The 12,354-nt window shown below is 37.2% G+C and overlaps 2 protein-coding genes across 9 annotated transcripts in view; one reads left to right on the forward strand and one right to left on the reverse strand.

Moving 5' to 3' along the window:
* The window catches only part of ulk2 (unc-51 like autophagy activating kinase 2), a 56,308-nt gene extending 52,998 nt beyond the window's left edge, over positions 1-3,310 (forward strand). For all 4 annotated transcript variants that reach the window (XM_051666197.1, XM_051666198.1, XM_051666199.1 and 1 more), the window contains 3 exons: positions 751-908; positions 1,011-1,146; positions 1,230-3,310. In XM_051666197.1, the coding sequence (XP_051522157.1) occupies positions 751-908; positions 1,011-1,146; positions 1,230-1,294 (359 nt within the window). In that variant the 3' untranslated portion in view covers positions 1,295-3,310. The remainder of the gene's footprint in view (positions 1-750; positions 909-1,010; positions 1,147-1,229) is intronic.
* Positions 3,311-10,073: 6,763 nt separating this feature from the next.
* Positions 10,074-12,354, reverse strand: part of LOC127422569 (ubiquitin carboxyl-terminal hydrolase 2-like) — a 33,090-nt gene continuing 30,809 nt past the window's right edge. For all 5 annotated transcript variants that reach the window (XM_051666202.1, XM_051666201.1, XM_051666203.1 and 2 more), the window contains one exon: positions 10,074-10,979. In XM_051666202.1, the coding sequence (XP_051522162.1) occupies positions 10,904-10,979 (76 nt within the window). In that variant the 3' untranslated portion in view covers positions 10,074-10,903. The remainder of the gene's footprint in view (positions 10,980-12,354) is intronic.

Consider the following 12,354-nt stretch of genomic DNA (forward strand, 5'->3'; position numbering starts at 1 on the left):
GAAAGCACAGCAACAGTCAGATTTAAAACTCACCTCCTTTTTTTTCAATTCTTCTTTTAGACTTTTTTCTGCTGTTGTTGAGGACATAAATAAAAACTAATGATTTGACTTAAATGCACCATAATCAATGGCAGGAGCAAGCAGAGAAGAATTTAGAAGGAAAAGAATGTGCAGGTAGTTTATACAGAACAGGCTGTTATGCAGACAATGCATATTTCATTATGTAAAAAAGCATGTAAACCTATTTTTAGAATTAAGGTTTAGCAAGAATATGGACATTGGTTGAAGAATGGTGTGGTTTTACAGGAAACATGGTCAATGAATGGATTTATCATTGATGCATGCACTTCTTAAAAAAAAATCTTGCCCAACCGCACAAGAACATTCTTTATGAATAAATGGATGAATAAATTGCGCATACACTTTAATTATATTCTGTCTCACTATAATAGGATATTTGTGGGCATTCTGTATGCAGATTGTACAGATCGTGCATACAGGCGTTTTATAAATCACTCGTAGGTACATATAGGAAATTGTTGTACGTTTACATTCAAGATAATTCTATGAACGTCTTTATAAATGAGACCCCGGGAACATTCCTTTAAGTAGAGTTGCTGGAAGAACATGATGTTGACAGTAATGCTATCAGAACAGACCTGCTATAAATGGAATAGCAGTCTATGAAACGCAATCAAAGTTTGATCTGGCATTAAAAGCTGTATATCTCTTCTTCTCTCTGGACATCAGTGGTGAAGAGTCTGAACGAGCGCTACAAGAGCTGCATTTCTCTGTGCCGCCATCTCACTGACAAACTGAACCACTTCTTCTCTGACAAGCAGCAATTTTTGGACGAGATCAACAGCGTAACAGCTGAGAAGCTCATATATAACCACGCTGTAGAGATGGTGAGTGGGGATATGTCAGGTCAGCTTTTTAATGACCTTTGTTGGACATCTTTATGAGTGACTGATGGTGAGCTATATTAATGCACCTTGTGTGTGTAACAGGTGCAATCAGCAGCACTAGATGAGATGTTCCAACAGACAGAGGACATCGCCTATCGCTACAACAAAGCCTCCATGCTGTTGGAAGGCCTGTCCAAGATCCTCCAGGACCCAGCTGACATAGAGAACGTCACCAAATGTGAGTGATTCTGTTTAATAAGTTTATACTCATTGCTGCCTTCTCTCCTGTTTATGTGATGCCTCTTTGTTTTCGTTGTACAGACAAGGCAAGTGTGGATCGGAGGATCTCTGCTCTGTGTTACTGCACTGTTACCCTGTATGAATAAAGAGCTCCACCTGTGAAAACCTGGCAGATGCTCTCACTTCAGGGACTATCATCTTCTCCAACCACAGAGAAGACGAAGAGAACCCTTTGTCCCTTGTTTTTGTTTTGTAGCTGTCAAAACACTTTCAGTTCCCTTTTATTCCTTCAGTCACAAGAAGCAACAGACCAAGTATTATTTTTTTTGCAGATGAAATTTGAGTAGGATATGCACAAGTTTACTACCAAAGATGAAAAGAAAAGTTGTATGAAAAAGTGGTCAGACTTGCAGTTCTTAAATCAGAAGCTGTCATTTTTCCTTCCCACTTGACAACAGGGGCGGCACATCAGATCAAAGGACATTTTACACCAACGGAACGGATTGCAGAATGGACATGAATGCGAATCATTTCATATTACAACTTATTATTTTATACTGCACTCTGTTATGTTGTTTTGATTATTTATTGGTTTTAGGGTATGCTAGTGTTGTTGATAATAGTGTTGAAGATAACATGGGGTGGATGGGAGGACCCATGTCTGACTATGATAATTGTCAATCCAAGTGGTACCACACACTTACTCGCACTTGCACACAAACACAGTCACGGTTCCTCTTACAGGTTGACATAACGCTGAAATAAGGAGAAGTTCAGCTTTGAAGCAAATGCACTTTATTAAGGCAGATGTGGAAGGAACTGGTCCTGGAAGGTCTGGGAAGAAAGAGGGCTGTGACGGTGAAGGTGATGGGAAGGCAACCGGCACGCTTCCTTAATCTCTCCATCAGTGCTCCATTTTTTCCCATCTCCACATCTGAAATCCTCTGAAAATTATAAGAGTGGTTGAAAGGCTCATGAGTGTCAGGTTGGACAGAGGCATCTGCAGAGTACAGTAAGAGCGAGTAAAAGTATGCTGTCCAAGTTCTTCTGAGCTCACGCAACAGCCTCAAGGTGAATCTTCAATTACGGTCAAAATACTTGAGTAGTTACTCACCTTTTGTTCGATTCAGCCATACTGAAACGTTTTATGTTCATATTAATACTGTAGCTTTTTTAACCGATGTTTGCGATCTGTAAATACTTGTACATTATGCATGTGTGTTTGAATTTTTGGGTGAATGCAAGAGAGCATAGCGTGTGATTGCAAAAGGTGGATGCTGCCACCATCCTTGCCTCTCAAATGAAGAGCACAACATTTTCTCTTTTTAAGGTTTATTCTTTTCTTTGTAGATGTCAAAGATGCAGACAGCTTCCATGGGTTTTTGACTCAGATTGTTTGAGGCCTCACAGAAAGCCAGAGACCTCACATTGCATGGCAGCTCCAAACGAACACCCATGAATATCTTGTGTAAATAAATCCATTGACTGTGCAGGATGTGGATGATGCTGGTAAACAGGAGGGAGTTTGCAATGCTAGCTCTGCTTTTCCCCACTCATGTGTAACTGCACTTCCCAAATGCATAAAAGGCCAGTTTCAGTATACTGAAGTACTGAAAGCATGAATTTGGGTAGTCTACTTTCACTTTTACCTGTATCATCCTGCTCCATCTCTCCTGCACTCTGCCATGAAATTGTTTCCAGTATACTCTTCTTTGATAGAAGTTTATGTGGGTTTATTTTTATTATAGCCCTTTACAAAGCCTTCACTGTATAGAAAGAGAAGACAGAGGTTCCTTCTCCCACTTTGTAACATTCTTCCAAATCCATGTTCTGTAGTTGTAGGACTTCCTTTTCCAGGTCTGAAGAGAACTGTACAGACGATGTTCCATTAGAAAAGACTAGTATTGAGCACATGTACCTGTGGAACTGTACAATGTATTTATCCTTTATTAGCACCTTTCCTTTTCCAAATAAATGCTTAGAACCAGCCTATCACAGCCTAATACAACATGGCCACAGCCAGTGCAGCCTAAATTTCCATGCTCCCTTGATTTTCAGAGACAAAACATTGATGTTTTAATATGTATGTTTTACCAAGGACATCCGTGTTCTGTCTGAAACCGCAGAAATGCAGCGTTTGTTTATTAAACAGATACGTTTTACACTGTTGTCCAAGTGTCATATATAATGTATTTTGTGTCTGACAATCTACACACATTATACTCATAACAAAAACATAGAAGCTGAAAGACAAGTGAAAAATAAGAACAACAGCTGTGGTGTTGCACACTCAAATAAATTGGGCTATACCACTTATTTTCTTTACGTTCGATACCAAGTACTTCTAGGCCAGTATCGATACCAATACCGATACCTCTATTAAATTGAAATTTTACGAATTATTTGGATAAAATGAGTAACTCAAATTATTATTTAAATGTTTTATATATTTATAGGCCTAAGCAGAACATTTTTAGGCTGATTTGTTTACCCTTTAAAAATTTAGTTATTATCAGCCACATATAAAACCACAAAATTAACCATAGATAGTATTTTACGGTTACTGTTACTAAAACCAAGTTACAATATGGATACTACAATAATGCTGTGGTATGGTTAATTGCATTAATTGCAACCATGGCATTAATATTCATGTTATCTAAATAAAAAGATCACTAGCTAAAAAAACTTAAGAATCGACATTTTTATGTGAGGGTCGATATTCTTGTTACAACATCAGTATTGTAAGGATCGATCCGTCCATCTATCTACGCTACATTATATTTATGCAAAAAGATGTAAACAGCAGCTAATGTTTAAATATATATCGATGGTAACAACATTGTGCTTATAACTGATATGCGCGTCTGTATAAGTGTGTGCATGTGTGTCCACAAAAACACACAAAGGAGTTTATGAAAGCACACTGTGATGACATTTTAAATGCAAACACACATTCTGTTGGTACTTGTGTTACCTAGTTGCCGATTAAAGTCTACATTCCCAAAAGTAATAAAGTTGTCGCTCTCTTGAATATCAGCACATTAATAAAGTGTTTTTCCATGCATATTTAAAGGCTGTGAGGTCGTTTAGCTTGAGCCACCATCACATATAATGATAAAACTACCCCGCCTACTGTTAGAAATCAGCGGTGTCAAGCCTTTTACACAGACTGTGATGACGCGTTTCCGCCTTATTTAGCAGCGCAAATCTCGCGATTTTTTTATGTTATATATTTTTTTAAACATTGAATGTAAATTTATACAATTATGCTTATTGTTATATTACCCTTGAATTGGTTTAAAAAAAATTAATTACCACAGCTGCGAGGGGGTTTCTAGTACAGCTGCTGAGTGAGTGACAGTAAATTTGGCATCTCCTATCTGACTGTCTTAATCCAGCACTCTCTATTTTATTTTGTATTTTTATTTTATTTTTTTTCTGGAAAGTCATTAAAACGTAATTGTATGTTTTTTTTTTTTTTTTTTTCTCTCATTTGGTCTTGGAGCAAATGTGTAAGTGAAAATAACATTTTCTGTGATCTCCCATTCACCGCTGTCGAAGTTTACCCTGCAATCATTTACTTCCGGGTTCAAAACCGAGAGTGTGTAAAAGGTCTGGTAGTCACCTCCGTGCTTCGCAGGTTTTTCTTTGCTGTCAACTACTATCTGATTAAAATTACCAGAATGGGAATTATGTGCTCGTAGAACTCGAGAACTTTTAAAACAATTAAAAGACTTGGACAAAATGGCCCCAGTGAGTTTTTGTCAATTCTGAGAGGACAAAGTTAATCAGAAATCATTGTAGTTGCCCAAAATGCTCAACACAGTGAGTAGAATACAAATGAAATAGCTAAATATGTACTACACTTCATGGAAAACCGATTAAAAAGAAAGATAAACTATTTTAATTTTTTACAATTATTAATAGTATCCGTCACTGTGGTTACAGGCGGTTTTATTATTATTATTATTATTATTATTATTATTATTATTATTAAATAAACCTCAACATTATAATTTTTTTGTGTAAATAAAAATATTAAAACATAATAATAATAATAATAATAATATCTTTATTTATCACATTATACATTTGCACATATACAGTGAAATTCTTCTTTTTTTCACATATCCCAGCTAGGCTGGGGTCAGAGTGCACAGCAGGAAATGCGTAATATAACTAATAAAAGGGAAAAATTGAAAAGGGAAAAATAAATAAAAAAGTGGCAGGGGAAGGTCAAAATATAAGCAAAATAAAGGTATGAAAAATATAAAAAAATATATATAATTCAATTAAACACTGTAAAATTCACACATTTTTAATGTCTTTATAGCTTCTTTTTTTAAAAGAGTTTCTAATATCGTCAGTGTACAGCTTTACTTCAGTCATTAAAACCATAAAGTATGTTTTTTTTTATAAGTGAATTTGCATATATCGTGATAGTATTAGTCCCAAACGCTGACTGTGTGAACGTAGTCTAGTTGATCACATCAGACAGGCTTTGTATGTATAAATTAAGATTCTTCAGGGCAGTGTATCATTTGTATTTAAAGGAAAGCTGAAAGAATATACAGCCCAATAATTATTATCACTGGGATAATAATACACATTATATACATGCATACATCGTTTCATTTGGTTCAGTGCTAGCACACATTTTCTTCAAAATGTTAAGCAACTCAATGACTTGGGTGTCGTCCTCTGGACATTTATTGTTTACAACATGGTACCTATAGCCACACTTTCTCAGAATCCTCTGCAAAGGCTCACCCTTCTTTTCAATATGCTTTTCAATACTCCTGCCTCGTAACTCATCTCCCCATGTAAAAAGCACCAAGGTATGTGACCAGACTTCATCCCCGAGAACACCCAGATATTTCTCCATAGCACGTCTGTCCCTCTTACTGAAAGAGTCCACTGGTATGATGAGGAGAAACATCTGACATCCAGGAGGCGACAACATCACACTGCGCAGGATCTCCTGTTTGACCTGTTTGGCATCAGTCAAACCAAAGAGACTCCATCCAGGGGTGTCCACTATAGCCAGCCTTACTCCGTCCACCCAGCCGTATCTCCTCATGCACCGAGATGTCTTCTTTCCATGCTCAAACTCACAGCGCCCGAGGATGAGATTTCCCACAGAACTTTTGCCAGCCAGTCTTCGGCCGAGTAGAACAAGCCCCATCACTGAACAACTCTCTGGACCAACTAACCAAGGGACAACGAGGTAAAATCAAAAACACTACTGGGCAAATTGAAATACTCATGACAGAAACATTTGTAGGCAAAACGTGTTTAAGATAGTTGAATTAGAAACGGCTGCAGTTAGTATATTAAATCTTCCATAAAAATCTTTCCCTTTGGTCACACCACATGCAAATTGTATGGACTGTCCACCATCTTACCGTATGCTGACATTCTTCATTTGTCCACTCCAATGAGTGAGCCTTACTTTATCTTTGTATATATCCGCTTAACTGTTTGCTTAAAGAACTTAATTCCATTTAAGTAACTCTGTTTTCACACAAGGAACTCTGTTTTCCAAGTTTCAAAGTTCACCTCCAAGTTCTGTGGAAGTCATTTAGTGTGTGACGCACATGCTTTGACATGGGAGAGTCAGCAAAATTAGTAAAGATAAAACATTTTTAGATTAATGAGAACTCAGAAGGCTAAGTATATGGCACTTTTGACATATGCAGATTGGTGTCCTGTTATTTTATTTTTGTAAAGCAATGAAGGCACAAATCCTATGTTCTTTAGAGAAATAACTATTATAAATGTTAGATAAACTATTATCAAATGTAAAATTAACTTAGCATGAAAAGTACAATAGCTAGTCCCAACAATGGTGATTTTGGCCTGTCACAGAGGTCTTGACCTTCACTGTATCAAACTTAAAATCAGACAAAAGTGTAAAATTTGACAAAACCTGTTGACTTCATATTTAATTAATTGTAGAAAAAAAAATCATTTATTTCAGTTACTGATATATTTTTTTTAGGTGTCAATAAAATGCCATATTAGGAAGGCACTAGACACCTAAAAAAAATTCACATACTGACAGCTTTTTTTCATGGTGCGTTTCAGGGCTTCCGTACCACATGATTTCCCTCCTGTTGAAAGGAAAATAGAGCAATCCATAAAATTGTGACACAAAGGAAGTAATATCACTTAGTACCTTTCTACTCATATATTGAGCCCAGTCCCATGCAGCCCCTCCAATATGGACAACACGCCAAATCCGTTTACCTTCCCAGATGTCTGTTTGATGTGTTTACATCTGGAAGACCTATTTTTTACATTGTTTGCTCATCCGCAATACGTCTATAAAATGTATGTCAGTAAGTATGTCTCAGATGTCAGTAAGACATTCAGCAGATGTCTTTGAGACATTTATGATTTAGAATGTTTGTAAATCTGATCTTTTTAAGATGTTTAGCAGATGCTAATTAGATTGTGATGCTTTCCAGATGAAAAGATCTAAAACAGACATCTCGGAGATGTAAATGTGCATACGGAAGCCCGTTTTGTCCATGGTTTATGACTTTTTTTCCATCTTGTTTTCTCGAGATCACGACTTAAATGTAAATCACTGCAGAATCATTCCAGAGACGTCATTCAGTGTGGCAAAGTCAGAGGAGCAGGAGCGCATCACATATCTCTTTAATTAAGGCCTGACGGGAGCTGAAATAGCTTTGTGCCATTGAAGCACTGTATACACTGAAGCAATGTATCAGAGCTTCTATCATTTTAGGGAAATTTTTTTATCTGTGACAGCTAAAGCTTAATTTGTCTGAAAAACATGTGACTGCTTTGGTATCTGGTTCAAAAGAAGCAAATTCCAGTACAGGTTTGAACCCAATACAGTCACATAAGAACATTTCATTCCCATTTTAATAAAATATTACAGCCATCCCACAAGCATACAGTTCATTCAGAAAGTATTCAGACCCCTTCATTTTTTCAAATTTTATGTGCAGCCTTTTGCTAAAATGCTTTTAAAAAAATCACATCAATCTACACTCCATACCCCATAATGACAAAGCAAAAACCAGATTTTTGATAACTTTGTAAATTTATTAAAAAGAAAAACTGAAATATCACATTGACATAAGTATTCAGACCCTTTGCCATGACATTTGAAATTTAGCTCAGGTGCATCCCATTTCTTTGAATCATCTTTGAGATGTTTCTTTCATTGAAGTCCACCTGTGGCAAATTCAAATGATTGGACATGATTTGGAAAAGCACACACCTGTCTATATAAGGTCTCACAGCTGAAAATGCATATCAGAGCAAAAACCAAGCCATGAGGTCAAAGAAACTGCCTGTAGAGCTCAGAGACAGGACTGTGTCGAGGCACAGATCTAGGGAAGGCAACAAAATGTTTTTGGCTGCATTGAAGGTTCCCAAGAGCACAATGGCCTCCATAATTCTTAAATGGAAGAAGTTTGGAACAACCAGGACTCTTCCTAGAGCTGGCCAACCAGCCAAACTAAGCAATCGGGGGGAAAAGGGCCTTGGTAAGAGAGATGACCAAGAACCCGATAGTCACTCTGGTTGAGCTCCAGAGATCATGTGTGGAGATGGGAGAAACTTGCAGTAGGACAACTATCACTGCAACACTCCAATGATCTGGGCTTTATGGCAGAGTGGCCAGACGGAAGCCTCTCCTCAGTGCAAGACACATGAAAGCTGCACAATACCATCCCAACGGTAAAGCAGGTGGTGGTAGCTTCATACTGTGGGGGTGTTTTTCAGCGGCAGGGACTGGGGGACTGGTCAAGGTTGAAGGAAAGCTGAACGCAGCAAAATACAGAGATATCCTTAATGAAAACCTGGTCCAGAGTGCTCAGGACCTCAGACTGGGCCAAAGGTTCACCTTCCAACAGGACAGTGTTAATAATTTACTCTCAGACGTTGTTTTATTTTTGAACAGAACAGTAAATTGGTAACTCATATATGAAGCCTTTGAGCCTTCACTTGGTTATTACATATTTATTTATAAACACTTACTTTAGTTAACAAAATACGGAAGTGACATAATATTTTTAATAAATGTTATTGCTTCAAAAGGTTGTCAGCACAGAGGCTTACTAATTGTGCTTAATTTTTTTGACCACCAGATGGTAGTAAATTGGACCATGTACAGAAGCTTTGAGTAACGAACCAAATTTTCAATACGTTTGTAATGAAAGCCCCATTGCTTAATTTTTCAATCATTACTCCATGGATACCGGATTATGACTGAAAGGTCAGCAGACTCGCGAATCACTAGATAAAATCCACCTTTTTGACCGAGAGAGAAGCCCATTTGCGATAAACTGAAGATAAAGATGCTTTGCCTGTGACGTTATGAGCTGCTCCAGGTGCCAAATGGTATTTTCACGAGAACAAAAGAGAAAATCAAGTCGTGATCACGAAAAAACAACTTTTTATATGTTGAGACCGTAATCACGAGAAAAAAAAGAAAAAAGATAAACCATGGACAAAATGGGTTTCTGTATTTGAACCAGTGAACTCGTGAAAGACAAAAAAGGGCTCATTTCTTACCCTTTTTTATGGAAAGTGCTATGTAACATTCACTTGACAGCCACAAGATTTGATTCAGATAACCATAGCAAATAAATAAAAAAACACGACTCACGACAGGACCATTGTAACAGTTCATTCTTCTAAAATTTATTTATTCATACATACATTATATATATATATATATATATATATACATTGACTCAAATCACAATGTCTCCTGACCTGTAAGCATAAATAGACGCCATTCTCTTACCTTTGTTAAATTACCTGAAAACAGTAACGGGTCATATTCAGCACAACTGTATATAATACATTCTCTATATTGCATCATATATAAAAATATACAGATTTTCTTTTTCAAAACATTCTTTCCATGTTGTTCAATGGCATGAAATCAAGGATAAACCAATCCATACTGTCAAGATTATTTCTTCTCCATCCTTTTCCGTTCACAGCATTTCAAGATCAGTAGCAGCCACACTGAATAATAGTAATGCCACAGCCATACGCTGTTCTCTCAACACCGCAGACTTCGACTGCCCTCAGGAGGTTGAGAAGAATAAGAGAGCTGAGAACTAAGCATAAACAGAAAAGATGATGGGTGGGGCAGGGGAGTGAATGGAACCAAAGAAGAAAGTAGTAATAAAAAACGAAGTGTGGCAAAAGAGCACAAACAGGTCTGTGTTATGCAGCTTGAACAGTGCACTTCTGTAATTCTTCAGCAACCCGATAGGGAGCCCCTCAAACCAGCTTATCTCCCAGGACATCAGGGAGAGCAAATACTTAAAAATTATGAAGAAAATCCCAAACAAAAATCAAGTGAAACAAGGTTTTAATATTGAGATGTTCATGAACAAGAGGAAGGCGCAGTTGGGGTGAGTTCTGTTGCAGTGCATAGAGATTTCTGAGTTGGAGCCACTTGGGGTTATTGCCTAATGATGACGACTGCCCATGTGCTGCCCTTAAACTCACTCACACACACACACACACACACACAGAGGCATGAGGTTATTGCAGACATCCTTCACCTCACTTTAACACAGTGGTGGAGTGTGACAGGGCAAAGTGTGCACTTCTCCTTGGTGTCCAGCAGAGAGCAATATTCTTTGTCTCATTCTGCATTGCTCTATGGGCTAGGGGAAGCAGCTTTTGTTAATAATGTGTCTTTAGCCCAAGGGGCTCATATCCTGCACTTTATCTCTTTCCACAGTTCATCCTCAGAGTCCAGCTCGCTCGTAGAACAACACGTAGGCGTCGCTACTGCGGACTTGGCTGGCAGACATTGGCGTGACTCTGTAGGAACAAATTGAGACACATCATTGGATTATGACTGCCTTATTTTGGAATAACTACACATGATGCAAGACAACATTAAATTTTTTGTTTAAATTAATAAATTTCTTTGGTAAATGTAGGTCCAGAAACTTGGGGTCAGGGAAAATAGAAAGAGCTAACTCATACAAGCAACCAAAGAAGGTTTTCAGAATGTCAGAACTGTCAAACAAATCAAGTGCAGTCATGGAAGAAAATAGTGGTTAACCAATCTTGGCAATGACGATTTCTCGAGAGCAGGGAAGTATAGATTTTGGTACTGAAAGAAGGGTCTAATGTTGGAACTAACAAACAGCACGTTTACATACACAGTTATAATCAATCTACAGTGGGTTTTTGCATAGTCAAGCTACAGTCTTCATCTGTCTGTCCAAGTATAAATCAGGGATGCAAACTACTCACCTTTCAGCTTAAGTAATCTTTTCTGAAGCTAATTTGCCCAAATTGTTCAGTACAATTTTCTACATATTCCTTATTAATATCAACTGAAAGGGCTTCTTAAAGCTTAAAGTGTAAGCTTAAAATACAACAAAAAGCTTCAAATACAACAAACAAGTCAACTGAAAATATACATCTGGAACACCTGCTATGACTTTCGTACCTTTTTAATCTCTCTCGTGAGTTTGCATCCCCGATAAATGACACTATACGTAATCAAATATTTGAAGGGATCTTGCCAGCTGAAGTACAGTTAAATACACATTGTGCATCACCTTTGTCTCTCAGACCAGGCTCAAAAAACTGATGCCAGTTGTGGTCCAATTAAAGGAATATTCTGGGTTCAATACAAGTTTAGCTCAGTCGACAGCATTATGTAGCATAATGTTGATTACCACAAAATTTCATTTTGATTTGCCCCTCTTTACCTTTAAAAAAGCAAAAATCAAGGTTATAGTGAGGCACTAACAATGGACGTGAATGGGGCCAATCCGTAAACATTAATAATACTCACTGTTCCAAAAGTATATCCACAAGACAAACAATGTGTGTTAACATGATTTTAGTGTGATAAAATTGCTTACTATCATTTTCTGTGTAAAGCTATAGCCAATTTTACAACTTCATTGCCATGATGACGCAACACCCTAAACTCTAAAATAACCATAAAAATGCTGATTTTAACAACTTAAAATAATAGTTTTAACAGATTAATTAATCCAAGTGCTTTTAAGAAATTATAAACTTCACATTACTGACTTTAAACACTTCAAAAATTGGCCCCATCTTCCATGGTAAGTGCCTCACTGTAACCTCGATTTTTGCTTTTTTTAAAGAAAAGGATGGACAAGTCGAAATAGTTATTTTGTGGTAATCAACATTATGCCACAAATGCTGT

This window comes from Myxocyprinus asiaticus, chromosome 31 (genome assembly GCF_019703515.2).
Source record: "Myxocyprinus asiaticus isolate MX2 ecotype Aquarium Trade chromosome 31, UBuf_Myxa_2, whole genome shotgun sequence".
Taxonomy (NCBI): Eukaryota; Metazoa; Chordata; class Actinopteri; order Cypriniformes; family Catostomidae; genus Myxocyprinus; species Myxocyprinus asiaticus.